At 44.1% G+C, this 16,919-nt stretch overlaps 1 protein-coding gene across 1 annotated transcript in view; it reads right to left on the reverse strand.

Moving 5' to 3' along the window:
* Positions 1-16,919, reverse strand: part of LOC118788745 (dual 3',5'-cyclic-AMP and -GMP phosphodiesterase 11A) — a 63,295-nt gene that overhangs the window by 14,006 nt on the left and 32,370 nt on the right. Inside the window, exons 6-12 of the mRNA XM_036544779.1 lie at positions 11,807-11,939; positions 10,890-10,965; positions 8,535-8,602; positions 8,221-8,313; positions 5,994-6,044; positions 1,170-1,316; positions 191-298 (exon numbers count right to left, since the gene is read on the reverse strand). Coding sequence (XP_036400672.1) covers positions 191-298; positions 1,170-1,316; positions 5,994-6,044; positions 8,221-8,313; positions 8,535-8,602; positions 10,890-10,965; positions 11,807-11,939 — 676 coding nt within the window. The remainder of the gene's footprint in view (positions 1-190; positions 299-1,169; positions 1,317-5,993; positions 6,045-8,220; positions 8,314-8,534; positions 8,603-10,889; positions 10,966-11,806; positions 11,940-16,919) is intronic.

Consider the following 16,919-nt stretch of genomic DNA (forward strand, 5'->3'; position numbering starts at 1 on the left):
CTCAGCGTTCAGGTGCACGTTTCATTTCAGGTTAAACCGCAAGGGGGGAGAGAACCTTCAGAGCAAGTCAGAGCCTGTGAGGTAGTTTCTTTTTTTTTTTTGTGAATGAGGGATTTATTTCTCGTCATTTGCCTGCACAGTCAGTGGCTGGCCAGCAGGGGGAGCCCTCACTGGTCAGGGCCATACTCACAGTCAGCATGGAGAACATGCACTGGCACACGTTGAAGGCGTGCCGCCAGTTGTGGTACAGCACCATGCGGTAGTTCTTCCTCACCGTCAGCAACCACCTACACAGCGTCTGCCGATGGTAACAGAGAGAGAGACAGACAGAGACAACGTTGCATTTTATTACACTCTATTTCAGGAACGTGGATGCTCACATATGCTGTGCTAGAATTCTGTATATACCTGTTAATGCATTGACAATTTTGCTAGGTATGCTCTGGTTGTACAGATGAAATCTTTGTCATGCTGAAAGCAACTGAACTGAACAGAGAGACATACAGACAAAGATGGGCAGTGAGAGTGACACACAGACAAACCCATTCAACTTACAGTGCATGATAATTTTAATGTATTGCATAGTACCATTCCATCTGTTTTTTTTTCTTATTTTGGCACATGCTTTGGTAACACAGATGTGTACTTGCAAGACAGCAAAGCCAGCTGTATTGAAATAGAGAGACTAAGGGTGAAAGGGTGAGAGACAGAGCAAGAGTGAGTGAGTGAATGGGTGATTGCGAGTCCTGAATGCATGCATGAGTGAGTGAATGGATGCATGAGTGAGTAAAAGCGTGAGTGCATGACTGAATGTGTAATTCTGTGACTGAGTGAATGCATGGGTGAGTGAGTCAGTGCATGTTTGAGTGAATGTGTAATTCTGTGAATGCGTGAGTGAGTGAATGCATGAGTGAGTGAATGTGTGAATGAATGTATAAGTGAGTGAATGTGTAATTCTGTGGATGTGTGATTGATTGAATGCGTGACCGAGTGCTTGAGTGAGTGAATACATGACTGAGTGAGTGCTTGAGTGAGTGAATACAAGAGTGAGTAAATACGTGAGTGATTGCATGAATGAGTGAATGCATGAATGAGTGAATGCATGAGTGAGTTCCCAGAGCAGTCCCCCGTGGTCTGTGTGCCACCCTGGGGCAGGCTCCCAGCCTCACCTCGTAGTCGATTTTGAATTTCTGCACCATGCCCAGCTCCATAAACATGCGCAGGGCAGCGGTGATCATGGCGTCCACGTCCAGCGAGAAGTCATCAAAGGACATCTTATCAATGCCGAGCTCACACACCAGGGGGATGTTTGCTGCCTGCCAATGAAGAGTGACGAGAGGAAGAGATGGGAAGAAGGAGAAGAGAGGGAGAGAGGGGGAAAGACGGACAGAGGAAGAGGAGAGACATACAGAGAGAAGGAGAGAAAAAGAGAGATGTGAGCTCAGCCGTACACAGAGGATAAAAAGGCAGGGTTCAGCTGGACTCCTTTAATCTTGCTGCCCCACACAGAAACACATGCAGTTTGGTGCTGATCCACAGTCTCTCCAGAGTGAATAAAGGCCTCACGCCACTCCAGGTGGTTTACTGTATAGTACAGTCAAGGTCAACAGACAGGCTTTCTGTTCATAAGTCACTGGCTCTAGATTCAAAGCACATTTGTGAGTCACTAGTTCGGGATTCAGAGTCCGTTTGCGAGTCACTGGTTCTAGATTCAAGGTCTATGCATGCGTGTCACTGGTTCTAGATTCAAGGTCTATGCGTGCGTGTCACTGGTTCTAGAGTAAAGCTTTACGTACTTGTGTCCTAGATCCCACACTAGCATATTGCATACTAATACGCAGCATACACTAAATCATTTAGTATGCATACGCGTGCAAGTACACGGTATGCCTCAACGTAATTCTCTGTCAGAATTCGAAATGAACAGCTTCTGACCTTAGCCACAGTAGACGACAGTAAGCTTTGTATGGCATTTCACTCTCATAAAAAATACCACAACCAGCATGCTACGCAACAGTATGTCAAATGATTTGTGTTAGTGGTATACTGATAATAAATGTGATATCTCATAAATACAAACAGTTGTTCACAGTCTAGCGGCTTGTATCCTGAATATACACAACCGTTCAAATGATCTGCCATTTCTTCCATTTTGAACTCTGCTATAAGCCCCACCCCTTTTGTTTTGCAATGGATTCTGGGTAGCGTGTAGTCGATGCGGCCTTCTTTTACCAGTGATTATAGTATGATGTCCAGGGACTTTCAGGAAGACAACACTATCCATACTATCAGGTATGTACTAGACGACAGAGCACACTTGATGAGCATACTACATGTTTGTGCTATTTGGAAAACAAAGCCTGTGTGTTTCTCTAGTTCTAGGGTTTGCATGTGAGTCACTGGTTCTAAACTCAAGCTTTGTGTGTGAGTCACTAATTCTAGAGTCAGTTTATATACAGACAACTTAAACACTCAGGCTGTGTGTGGGAGTCCATGGTCCTATAGATAAGCCACAAATGTGAATCACTGGCTCTACAGACAAGTTCGGGGTGTGCATCACCGCATATACAGAGCAACTCTTCGCATGAAGCTACTGAATCTTCTCCAGTTCAAAAAACTAGCCTCCCTAAAGATTAGAGATATCTGAGGAAGCGAGTCCTCCTATGGCGAAGTTGCTAATGAAAAAACTCTAAATATAGAACCCATTCAAAGGAGGGTGCGTAATTAACGAGAGGGCAACCGGCAGGGGAACTGAACGTGTTGTTTATGTTCCATCGTCTCATTGATAAATTGCGATTGTCGTCATCAGCAACATTCTTCTTTTTTGCTCTTTAAATTTAGAAACGCACTCATGGCTTCATTAACCAGTGGAATCTGGCCCAGATACAAGTGGTTATTCCGAACGTTCTGCGCACCGCGTACATCTTAGCTGCATGTCGGCATTAAAACCACGTTACCCCCTCAATAACATTTCAGTGACGGGTCACCCTGCTCCTCCTGTCACTGCCGTCTCATGTTAATTAGCAGGAGCGCTAACCCGGGTCACCCGTTCACATCCAGATCGCAGGCACGTGTGCAGATGTAGCTCATTAGCATCAGAAAAAAAATGTTCCTTTGAACTGGGATGATGGTGTCTGCCGTTGAGGGTTTTGCTGAGGTGATGTTGTGTGTCTCAAGTGTTCGACAGTCCGCTCCCTGGGGGAGAGACTGAACGCCTTGCTTGTGGGGATAAAGAGAAAAACACTCAAGCACGTCTGTACTATCCCAACTCAGGACACCTTAACATTCAGGGCAGCAGTGCAACGTTTGACAGACCATCACCAGGAGTCACTTGTACTAATTGTCTGATGGTCATAACTTTCAGCCAGTTGGACCCAAGCATGCAGTACGTTTTTGATCCTTCCAGCATCGGTCTGCACAGTCATATTATGGTCTAGCAGGATGTCATTCTCAATTATACTGCTTTGGGTCCATGGAGGCCACTTTTGAGAGTCGGGAGAAAACAGCACAGGAAGTCAGGGGGAAATAAATTGAATTTTTAACAGACACAATTTATGTTATGAGAGCTGTGAAAGACATCATGAAATCCACGCGTTGAACATGGGTGCGCGGGTGTGCCTTCATGTGGAACGGAGACATGGCCGGCGTAACCAGGAAAAACCGACCAATGTTTTTTTTTTTTTTTTTAAAGAAATGGTTGCTGCTCTGGTTAGCAGGTAAGCAGTCCTGCTCCATGTCTTGTGGTGCTGACCGCGGACCACTGGTGACATTAACAGCTTTTGGAATAATTCAGGAAGGCATGTTCTGTGGGGTCTTCATTTGCGGAGGCAGCTTGGAAGGCTGCTGTAAATGGGTGTAGCTGACGCTCGGAGATCCACCAGCTCGGCCGACGCCTCGCGCTCAGGGACAGGGTCTGCGGGGACCGTCGGGGAAAGTGCAGCGAGGCAGTCATTAACACACGCATTACCCAGGCATGCAGCCCGTGCAGGGTCCGAGCGATTCATTATGGTTCAGTGACAGCATCAATAAGCAGCCGCCGTACGCGCTCACAACTGTATTAATAACGCATCCAAATCTTTAAGCATTGATCTTACTTATTCGTTTTGAAAACACCACAATTTTCAGGTCATTTCAATTAGGGTTGGAGAGGGCAGTTTGGGCCATGGCTGAATGTCTACACCCTGGTGGAATGTTTCATGGAAGTCTCTCTGAGATAGAGGCACTAAGTATCAAACCGCAGACATAAGGCCATACAAGGCTAAAAATGAATATGTGCTGTAATGTAGAAAAACAGAAATTAATACATTAATACTAATGTTAATAGTCTCTTGCCCCCTCTTTCAGGACTGGTGAATACGACCAATGAAATGTGACAGCAAAATAGCTAATATAGCTCAGGGCTTGAAACAGCAGGTTCCAATCATAGGTAATGAATATGAGTTTAATCAGTGCACCTGGACCGTTTCAGTAAATTCCCAACTAATTGGGAAAAAAGCACCCATATCTTTCAGGACAAGCTTTTGAAGGTCATGTGACGCCTCTTTTGCAGTCTGTAGGGTAATCAGTCTTAAGCACTGATTAGTGCTCAGACTATCAGTCTCAGGGCTTCGTCTCCTCAGGGTGTTTAAATGCAGTAGGGCAACTCCTTGCTCCTTGCCTCCTTATACTGATATGGTATGGGGTGTAGTAATAACAACTACGATCATAATGAACTTGATTTTACACAGTGCTATTCATGCATAAGAATTTCAAGGATCTAGCAAAGAGATATATTAAAGACAAAAAGCTGCTTCAAAAGCAAAATTGCAACAATAAACCTTAAAAACAAGATTTCACAATTGTGCCATTGTTGCAAAAAAAAAAAAACCCAAAAAACCTCTTCCTCTTTAATGGAGAAAAGCTCTGGGATAAAATGCCGTATTGTGCAACAGGTGTGAGTAAATTTAGCCTCAAACACCTACATGATGTAGTGAGCATTTGTAAGGCAAAGCTTTTTTTTACTTTGAATATTAAAAGCAATGTGGAGACTTTAATTGTCAAGTAAAGGGGCCCTCAGTAGCACGACAATTAGTACAGGAAGTGAGGCAATCCACTTCTCTTCAAAAAGTCCCATGACCCACTGCAAAGCAATTGGAGAGACAGTTCCTTGATTCTAATAGAATTTGTGATTATGTAAGAGTACATCTCGCCTTAATCTGCAAAAAGTAAGAGAATACTTGCCGTCCTCATTAAATGATGTGATCTTTTATGTAACGGTTAAATCTTAATTTCATGAGGGAATCTGGGAAAAAAAACATTCAGGCCCTTCTCAACGGCTTTGCGCGGTACATGCGTGAGGGTTATGTGTGGTGCTGTAGCGTGGCTTCCTTTTCATCTGATCATGTGGAAAGCAGGCATTTCGGTATATTTGCAGTCACTGCTAGAAAAAAGTGGACTTCCCGGGAAAAGGTGTGTCCTCCCACACATTCTGGGCTAATTTAGGCTCGAGAGTCTTATTTCTGTGTAGGCGAACAGATACGAGGCGTGGCACGATCCCTGTGATAACCAAGGGAGTGAATGTACACTATGAGCTAAAAAGGGGCTGTCTTTATTAGCTAGGGAGCCCGCGCTACCTCCACAACATAGGGGCGAGGTGGGGAAAATTAAAAACACGCTAACTCTGCTAGCTTGGTTAAGTGAGCATTAAAACAAAACAAACAAAAAAAAAAAACAAAGGTGAGACATGCACAGGGTGATAGTTCACCTCAGTATTTAATAAAGAAATCATTGGAAATGCAGGTAAAGGGCCCACTTTGTGCTTCTGTCACGGTTTTTTACAGGAGGGGGTAAAACATCAAGCGCCGTCTAAAGAAAGTACCATTTCCCAGCACTCTGCACAGTTTAATGTCACTCTCTGAACAAAAATACAGTGACGTTCATTCCAACTCGTACAGGGGAGGTACAAAGTAAAAGGCAGACCGTTACACATGCTGAACTACCCGGTTTCATCTTACCTTAAATTTGTCCACCTCTGTCTTCGAACAGGTGGCATGGTATGACAGCACCTGCAAAAGAGGACGCCGTTAATCTAAAAGTCATTTGCGTATAAACATCTCTGGTCCTAATCACTGGGAGACCAGACCCCCAAACTCTTGGTATATCCTACATGTAATAATACACGTATATACAACATTAAAATGTAATATTGTATTATCTTTCTGGTTCTAGCACAAAGCTTTGGCTGCATAAATGGGCATCAGAGTGTGTAATGTGTACAATTGCAAGCTGCCTTGGATAAAAGCATCTAATATCGCAAATACTGTGTTATCTTTTGCCAGGTCCTTTTGGAAGGGCCGTTTAAGTGGTGCTGCTAAAAGCTACTTATCTAACCATGCAGAGAGAGGGGAAACACTAGAAACGGTGGCAGTGGAGCTAATATCTCTTTCTCAGCTTCATACATTTTTTCATAAGCAACGCCACTGAGGTATAATGAAAAATGGCGAAATTATTCAGTCGCCTCTTATCTCCGGTAGTAAATTACGTAAGCACATTACGGTTGGGAAGCCCTCGTAAATCCAGAGACTGGCGGCTTCCAACGCAATATCAAAACATATCAGGTGCAATAAAAGGCGCTAATAAGCACAAAGAGGACCAGGGGCACGGCCTCCCCTTGCCTTTTCCGCGGGCCTGGCGAAACCAAGGAGTCAGCGCAGATTCACGTCACACTTGTCACCGCCGCGGTCCCTGCCTATCCCCACCCCCCACCCCCCCGGTACCCATGGAGAAATAACTCTCGCTTAAAGTGGCGAGCTCTTCATTTGATCAAACACGCTCATGTTTATTCAATGCTGCCATGGGCAATGCATCTGCATGCTCACTCATTCCAACCCCCCCCCCAACGCGGCCTAGTTCCCCCTACCTCCCCCGCATGCAGAAACCACCTGACAACTCCCAGCTCTGCGTGCAGCCAGTCAGGCTCTTCCTCTCCCCAAGCATTCCGCTGAAAGGGACTCCGATACCATTGCCATTGTGGGACTCATTATTGTCAGTCAGAATTTCATTGAAGAAGAGACAGGGTTTTTTTTTTATTTTACCACCCTCATTAATAATTTCTCCTGACTTGAAAGTCTTAATGGGGATCTGTCTCTTTAGCTGTGTGACACAAGAAGGGCTATTATGGAAAATCTCAGCTGCCTACATTGATAGTGCTGAGACTCCAGTTTAAACACAACAGATCTGAGTTTCACTGCATAGAATGATGACTGTCTACAAACCCCTTCTCAGCACTCACAGTGGAATTAGGATGTCACGCTACAGAGCATGATGTTGCTGATGGAGGCCCAGATTTAATTCAGTAGCATTACCAGGTACACTAACTAGCGCCCCCCTTAGGCTATTCAAACATCTGGATTATACACTGGTTTTAACGTAGCAAAAAACTTTATGTTTGCACTGTTCTTCCCAGCTGTGTGTAACTGTACATTGTACACTGATTCCGTCAGTTTACACACATGCCACGTTTAAGACATACCCGTGTGACAAGTATGTGTGTGAGTGTGTGTGTGTGTAGGCTGTGCCCTTTGCCTAGAGAGACTCTTCTTCACCTTTCTGTTTTTCTTGCACACAGTGTAAAATAATGGCAACTTTGCAATGAAGATCACAAGAGGTCTGCCTGTGGGATTATTAAATATTACCTGCTTTGGATCTTTTACTCTTTCATTGTTTGATTCTGTTAACATAATCTCTGTGTTCATTTTCATATTGAAAACGGACTGCTTTCCTTTCTTGCTAATGCAATAAATTAAATAAAAGTAAAATAAATAATTAAAACGGACGCTGGAAGCTGCCAGTAGAACAGCAAGCGAGCGGAAGACTGGGAGGGAGGAGTCATGGAGTCAGTGCCCTGTCGGAGTCATGATAGCCAGGCCACAGTGTCCTGTACGGCGGGTAAAAAATAGGACAGCCATCCCACTCACACACACACACACATACACCACACACAACACTGTCTCTCTCCGCTGTCTACCTCTCTCTCTGAGAGCCAGTGCAGTGTGAGACCACAGATTACCGCTTCACAAGGCAGACTTTGAAACGCAAACAATTCAGACCCAAGTGAAAAATCTAGGCGGATTACGTGTGGTACCTTTTAAAATGACACTGTTTGACACCTTGGCTTTAAAGACACAGAGGGCTGATAAAGACATTTCCTCAGTGAGGGGCAGGAGCATAAACGGTTCTTACGTCCAGAGCCACAGACTGCTTGGCCCATGATTTCTTCACCTGGTCGTACATGATGGTGTTGTTGATGCCGAGGCCGCAGAAGATGACAAAGGCCTGACGAGGAAACAGAGGCACGGCTGGGTCAGGCACAGGGTCACATCACAGGACACACAACAGATATTATATTATTGTCTTTATTTACTTATTATCTTTGCAGTTGTTTCAGTTTAAAGGTTTAAATTCAGCTGGGGCTTTGCTTGCATTTTACAGCACTCCAGTAGGAATGCAGGTGTACCCCACTGCGTTTAAAAAAAAATGACAAGAGCATGCCACACCTCAAACAGCCTCTGGTCCGCATCGTCAAACGGCTTTCCATCCAGTCTGTTCAGAACCTGAGCCACACCTGCAGAAGAGACACAAAGACACACACACATCCACGCACACACACACACATACATACGCACACGCATGCACGCATGCACACAATCGCGCACACACACACACACACACACACACACACACGGTTAAGACACTGAGGACCTCACCGCAAGCCTCCTCCTTTTCAACAAAATCCGTTCCGGTCGGAAGGCGCCTTCATCTTCTCCCGGCCGCTTATCGAGCCCTGGGCTCGGCGACTGTTTTGCATGCACAATCCATTCCCTCGCTCTCTGGGCCCCAATTAGCCAGAAATCCCACCCACACATTAATTAAAGTCATTGATAACACAATACATGCGGCAGCTCCTGGGCTTCGCTAATGAAAACGTAATGGCTTATCCTGGCACTTCCTCCCTCCCCGATTCGGCGGCGGCGCCAGTGAAATCGCTCCGTGTTTTTAATTGTTCTTGGAAAGGGTGGGCTTTGAATGCCGCGCTATCTGGGAATGAACAGAAATATGAAAGAGGGGGTATTGTTCGCCCCGCATAAGAGGACAGATTATGGGTTTAACCTCTTCTAATCTCAGGGCTCAGGGCCCTGTTGATTGTTTGAAGCGTGCGCTTCCCTTCGCTTTCAAAGGTAAGCCCCTCCGAGCCGGCTGGACGCCAGCCAAACGCAGGCCGCCCACTTCAGTCTATTTTCCTAATTAAAAAATCAAGGACTCTGTTGATAATCCTAATTGATGGCTGATAGCGAATTCCCTTTTATCATCAGAAGGAGCCGAAGCGTTTCGGCTGCAGCCCTCCCCGGAGAGGGCACTGTCCCCCATTCACCTCCAAATATCACCTTGAACTCAGACAGAGCCTCTGGTCTTTAAAGCCCCTCATTTCTGCGGGTTTCACTGAGATGCAGCCGGTCTGGAGTTCATGCTGAAATCTGCGGCATGGGGGGGTTGGGGGATCTGGTTACCAGGAATCCTGTCGGGAACTGGGGCAGGAGGGAGTCCTCCCTTTGAACTCACACATGCTTCACTCTGTGTGCTTTCCATGAAATAATGCAGGCCCTCAGAGGTTGCTTCTCGCTATGTGGATACAATGCTGTTCACCTCCTCCCACACACACACACACACACACACACACACACACACACAGACATGCATAAATATGCATACTAGCACACGCTTACACTGACACATACTGAATCATATGTGTACATATGCACTCACACACCTACATGCCGAGGTACGCACACACAAACACACACACGCACGCGCGCACACATCCATGCATAAATATGCATTCCACCACATGTTTACACTCATAGACACACACAAATATGCATTATAGCACATGCTTACACTCATAGACACACACAAATATGCATTATAGCACATGCTTACACTCATAGACACACACAAATATGCATTATAGCACATGCTTACACTCACATATATGCAAACACTTGCCCACACAGGCATGCACACACACTCGCACAGCAGACACACACACACACACACACACACACACACATACACACACACACACAGAGTGCAGACTCTGTGTGCAGGGTTGTGGAGACCCTCCTTGGGACTTGTGCCTGTCCTGTTAGCGCTCTACCACAGCTAACAGCTTCCAGGAGCACTTCTCAGAGGGCCTGGGGTCTCTGCTCAGAGCTGCCTAGGCCAGCAGCATACACACCGGGCAAGCAGTAAATGATTTATCAGCGTTATGGTGCAGCAAGAGGCAGAAAGGCAGAGAGGATCCTGCCAGGGGTGAGAACACCCCCCCCCCCCCAGTGTGCCAGAGCAGGGTGAGAGACCAGGACTCTCTCTCTGTCTCTCCTTCTCTCCCTCTCTCTCTCTGTCTCTCTCCCTTTCACTCTCTCTCCCTCACTCTCTCTCCCTCTCTCTCTTTCTCTCTCTCTCTCTCTCTCTCTTTCTCTCTCTCTCTCTCTCTCTCTTTCTCTCTCTCTCTCTCTCTCTCTTTCTCTCTCTCTCTCTCTCTCTTTCTCTGTTCCTCCAGCAGGCTTATTTACAAGCCCTGTTTATGAACCCTGCACAGAAATCCACCGTGAGCCCTGTCCCCTGACCGAGGAAGCGGAAAGAATCTTCATCAATTTTGTGTCATGGACGCAGGGCGTGTTTGTGTAACATCATACACAAACACAACAACAGACCTTCTGATATTCCCCTCGTTGTGATTAAATCACGCCTCAGGCGACAGACAAAATCGTTACTCTGCCGTCTGTCGGACGCAGTAGTTGCGTGGCGGCATGGCTAGAAGTCCCTACAGGAGGGCCGGTCTGCGAACTTACCGATTATTTGGTGGTTGCTGTTCCAGATAGGCACACAAAGCACAGAGCGGATATGGAATCCAGAGAACTGATCTGCCTGTTAAAAGAGAGAGTGAGGGAGAGCAAGAGAGAGCGAGAGAGAGAGAGAGAGAGAGAGGGAGAGCGAGAGAGACAGAGAGAGGGAGAGAGAGAGACAGAGAGAGACAGAAAGAGAGTGATTGGGCCTTTTGATCGATTACACAAATCTATATTAAGCGAAAGAAATCACCACTCATAATGGTATTAATTTTTTATTTGGTTTGATTTATTTTGAATGAAAGATTTATGGCAGGCCAGACTTAGCGCATGAGAAATGCCAAACTATGAAAATATCAGAAAAAAAAAACAATAAATCAAGAAAAAGTGCATGCCATTTGAATTTTTTAGCGTAAATAATTTCTTAAAGCCAAGTGGAAATCAGAGTGTTGCTTAAGAAAAAGAACTTGCTTGAAAATGTAGCCGATGAGGAAGTAACAAATCAAGGAAAAGGGACCTTGCTCTATTTTTCATGAGAAGACCGGACCGGATTTGTCACCATTAGCCATTGCTTTGCACTTACTCGCCATACTATAATTAATATTTTTTAAGAAAAGCCTGTATGTTTAACCTAATCATGGCACGTGACATTTTACTGTGTTAAATTCCTGTGAAATTTTTGTTTGGTGTAGAAAACCACTGAAATACTGAAATATGAAATGACTGAAATGACTTGAATACTTGACTTGAATGGTTGACTAGTACAGTAGGATCAGTTCAGCCTGTGATTTATGCAGCGTAAATGTCGGCCATGGAGTGTTTGGCGGTTGTAAAAGGATCATTCCCTGTGCTGGGGTGAGGTGTGAAGCCTCTCAGTTGGGGTGAGGTGTGAAGTCTCCCCTGATTCGGATAAAAGCTGTTACCTCTGCATCAAAGCGTGGGTCCTGGTAGGCATCGCTGATGTTGACTGGGAGTCCGGTCGAGGCCACAAGCTCGGCAATACTGTTGTTGATGAGCCAGTCAGAGTAGGACGACTTCTCCAAGCTGTCTTTGAAACTAGGGACACCGGAGACAACATGGCAAAGGGATTATGCCCGAGAAAAAGACTGCCAAGAGGACTGTCAGTATGTATAGTACACTGTTAAAAGAAAACATACCAAAATGACATGCATAAATATGCAAACTAGCACTGTGTCTGCGCCTTTAAAATATGCATTATGACTTCAAAATACATCCCAGCATGCACCTCTGTGGTTAAATGACCCAGCTGTTAAACTGAAATGTTTACTGCTTTGTAAAATTTAGTCATTTGAGTGAGGTCAAGTTTTTCAATACGCAAATATTACTAGGGTAGATGATACTGTAAAGTAAACAGTTTTTCACACGTTAAACTTTTTCTGGCCTATCCCCAGCAGAGTGACTGGACAACATATTTCTCAGTATATTACAATATATATTTCATTTTCATAAAGGCTGGTATAGGAAAGGCATCCTTGGCAAATAAACCTTACAGTATCTTGCATTACATTTGAGAGGCACTCAGATTAGACCACCCAGAGACACAAGGAAAGTGTCATTAGTGTTTCTGGCTAATAAGCATGCTGGACAATAAACCCATATTGAATGACTCTACACCAGTCTTGACTATGCAGATCGTGGTGTGTTTTACCATGTACCCTGTACTGACAGGGCAATATTTCACTGGTGGTTCACTGATATATCAATACTGTACTCTAGGAAGGGTGTTTCAAAACCACTTTAAGTGTGTTGTTTTAAATCCCCTACAGTGCTGGCAGCTTTGGTGCCAACAATTTAAGCCTCTCTTGAGACCTTATTTAAACAGTGCAATGTCACACAGCGATCCTTTTCTTTCATATAAAGTAAATAAATGAATGAACTGCAAGTGGCATCAGGTACAGTACGTAAAACAATAAGCAGAGACGCTGAGGAGCGTCCAAACTGAATGACTGAAACTGAGCATTAAACATATCACTTTAATCGCTGCACACGAGGTCCAGTGAGGGCGATTATGGGAAAGATCTGTAACAGAAAGGAGAATCTGTGGAGACAGCTATGCCAGGCTCATGCGCCACAGGTCCACTGAGTAACGCTGCTTTTCGCAAGTCCAGACCAGTCACTTTTCACTGCTCCGTCCAGCGTGTTGGTAAATATTTAACAATCAGTCAATGAGGCTCACAGTCTCTTAAGTAGGTGTTTCTGCGCCAGAGGCTCCTGCCGTTCTCTAATATCGTAATAGAGCGGTGGGAAAAGCCCTTCATTAATCATACGACATATTTTAAGCAATATTAGCCCAAATGCATTAATATTTTAGCTCACCTTGGGCATTTACAAACCGGGGCGCACTGAGGAGGTGTGACCGTTAAGAGTCTGAATGTCGCCGCCAGGATGCGCATTGGAGGACCTGTCCTAAAATGGACCCCTCTGCGCAATCACAGGTCTCCGACTGCCCCCTACATTCAACAGCCTCAAATCCCTCGAACATTCATTCACAACCTGCCCAAGAAATATGGCCACTCCCAGGAGAATCAGAATTAGCATTCATTGAAATTCCAACCAGATTCAGGGAGAATGTTGGGACAATCCCCACGCAGTTAAAGAAGGCTAGATAAACCAGATCTATCTGCTGGTATAAATATCTCTGTTACTACTTGCTTTCACACAACCTACTCATGGTCTCTGCCCTTCACCCAACCTCCACCTTTTTTCGCTATCTATGATTTCCAAATTGGTAAGGTCTGACTCAGCCTCATGGCCAGGTACGATCCCCTCATTGGATTCCAAGACAGAGATTAGGACTGCTGTATCCACATCAGACGGCAGCCCTCCATGTTGCCAGGCAAATACATTCACATTGTATGGAAATTCATGTGCGAGTGATGAAGCAAATGGATTATGCGTGCCTTTCTTTTACTGACAAAGGTGTTTTTAAACAGCAGCAATGTGGTATTTCTTTCGTTATTTTATCAAAAAGCTTATTATCAAACGTGCATGAAAACATTTGAAATAGAAAGACACTTCAGCACCTGCTTCTCCCTGTTGTCATTTTTTAAAATATGAATACATACTACACTATCACTACTTAGGACGATTCGGATAGTTATTCAGAAATGTTTTTGTGAATGTGTTTCAAATAGTTACTTTTTAAGGTGAACCCCTATTACATTTTTTAAGTCTCCTGCACCACCTTTTGTGGGGGAGTGAACCTAGACCTACAGGTCATATCTCTCGCAGAAGAGTATTTAAATCACGTGAAAATACCTGCCGGTTGTTGTAAAACGGCAAATATAGTCTAGCGTGTAAACAACTTTATGTGCATTCATAGTGCACGTGTTTACAAAGCACATCGGTGACTCCGATATTAGATCGGGGCATCTCGTAGCTACCATTTCGCAACAGTAAACACCGCACCTTTTGACTCCCATTACTTTCGCGTTAGGGTTGCTATTTGCTGCAGCGCGCTGGGTATTTCCACCTGCACGCGGATCACGGTGATCCATTACCGGCACCTGGTGCTCGTGCTGAGGCTAAAGGCGGGGAACTGGAGCGAGAGCGCGCGGCACTCGGCTGTCGCCATATATGTCTTTTCGGTCTTCTCGTTTTTCCTGCACCGGAGTGCGAGGATTTGTGAGCACTGGTTTTGCGATGAACGGAGGTGAGGGAGGGAGAGGAGGAGGGGATGGATGGATGGAGACAAGTCTTTGTAACTCTCGTTTTGTTTGACTGATGTTTTGCTCTATCATCGCATATGCTTTTATTAAGAGCACATCACCGAAGCCCCCCAGTGAAATATGTGCAGCCAGCTCCCCCTCCAGTGAAACCGGTGCTTTTATGCACGTATTTCACTGGTTAAAGCTTCTTGTGGTCGGGGGCGGGGGGGTTTCACATCCATCAAGGGACAGAGGGTGGAACCTTGCAACACAACCTTTCTCCTGGGGCGGCCGCAAAATTTCATTTCATTTCATTGCATCCAGACACTTGATTCAACCACTCATTGTCTTTGACTGAACCAATTTGGCCTCCCTCTCCGGGTCTTGAGTGTAAGTCGATTAGCGCTTGTGTGGAGCGCTGTGTAGGCAGTTCCGCAACGTACACATTACGCCCAGGTTAGCCACGAGCTAATTTCCACTGGTAGCCCCTGGGCAGGTGAAACAGCGCATAAAACCGCATGAAACAAAAGACACAAAAACAGTAACAGAATATGTGCTCACATCATTGTTGCACTGTACAATATAAATGATACATTATCCTTTTATGCAAAGAATACATTCACTATATTCAATAACAGCTCTAAAACAATAAAAACACGCAAACAACTACTGTTTTTTACACTAAAACTATATACATTTTTATGAAAATGCACATTTAAGTAACTGCACAGCCTAGCTTAACTAAAGAAGTTCATTCAGTGTGTTTGTTCAGAAAATGTATTATTGAACTTATTTGTAGAACTAGTGCACATGTAAGGAAGAAAAAACACAGAATTTAAAACAATTAAATAAAATAGTAGAGCCTCTTATTTTCAATTCACTTCATTTTCTGAAAGAGACTTAATTAAGTCTGCTGTGTACTTCCGTAACAAGCTCTCCACAGACAAAGAGAGCGTTCTCTCCTTGCGCCGATGAGGCCTTTGACCCTTTCCAAGAACTTCAAACAGTTACACGGGCTGGATCTCTGTTCTTTGCTAAATTATTCCATAGTACTTGGTTACAGGAATGTATCCTATGGAGACCATTGCTTAATATATAGTGGAATAACGACAGATGGCGGCGTGTTTGTGTTTACGTTTCTATTTAGCATAGCCTTATGGGAAAACATGAATTTTATTTCTGGTTCCGCAGCGGCGCGTAAAGTGAACTGGCTGCGTGAAGAAAATCGCTTCAGAGTGCGGCACGATTTGACGATATAAGCATTTGCTAGCGGAGGTAATATGTTTTTTTTTCCACAATATGTCACTTTGCAGCTATTTCTGAAGTTCAGTTCCATGCGAGTGTTTGTTAAACTGTGGATACAAAATTAAGAAGGCTGTTCAATCGCACGAACACGAAGCAGGACTTTGCAATTCTTCGATTTTTTTCCCCCTCGTTTTTGTGTTAGTGGTCCCATTTTGTTTCGACAAATCATCGATCCGCATGCGTTGAACTGATTGCCTAAAGTAATTAAATGATTCTGAGTGAAGTGTTTGGAAACTGGGGCATAGTGTGCAATACAGACACAACTCTTGAAGACTAGTCCATAGTAATGTCAAACCAAACAAATTTCTCACACCGTACTTGAGTAGTGTATAGATATCAATTGCCAACTGTGAAATTTCTCAACGAGAATTTCACAGAGGAAGACTTGATAAATGTGGATTATCATAATGCAGGCCACAAGCTTTTGTATTCAGAATGGCCATCCTGTACATTAACTCAGGCATTTTTAAATTAAAAGCTAGTGCAGGAAAAGCCAATTACCACCCCCAACCTGTCAGTAACATATGTCACCATTCGCACTTACTTTAAAAGGTGGCTGGTAAGCTAAAAAAACGTTTTTGGATCAAAATTATTGTGATACATTCTTTTCTTGCTTAAAGGAACAAGCATGCAGGTAGCAATTAGACAATCAAACAGTGTGCCAGAGTTATTTATTTAGGGCACTCCCACACAGTGAATTCCAATATTAGACTAATCAACACATCCACTGCAGTTATAGCTATTGGCACACATTACTTTCTGTTATAAAACAATCCGTTTTACTTTGTTTTTTTTTCTTCATTAATTTGTTGCATAATCGGTTATTATTATGAATTATTTGATATAACCTCATCATTGCCCCAATCTATCAGCAGTGATAATAAACAAAAAAATATTACTATTCAGTATATTGTAAAAAACATATTGGTAGTTATTCTAGTATTTTCAAGAGGTTGCATGTAGTAATACAAATATTTATTTAATGATAGTTCAGAATACCATGTTTTTCAAAGGTCCAGTATCATTAGTCAACTAGTTATGCATATGACTGGAATGTTAGGAA

Source organism: Megalops cyprinoides, chromosome 14 (genome assembly GCF_013368585.1).
Source record: "Megalops cyprinoides isolate fMegCyp1 chromosome 14, fMegCyp1.pri, whole genome shotgun sequence".
Classification (NCBI taxonomy): Eukaryota; Metazoa; Chordata; class Actinopteri; order Elopiformes; family Megalopidae; genus Megalops; species Megalops cyprinoides.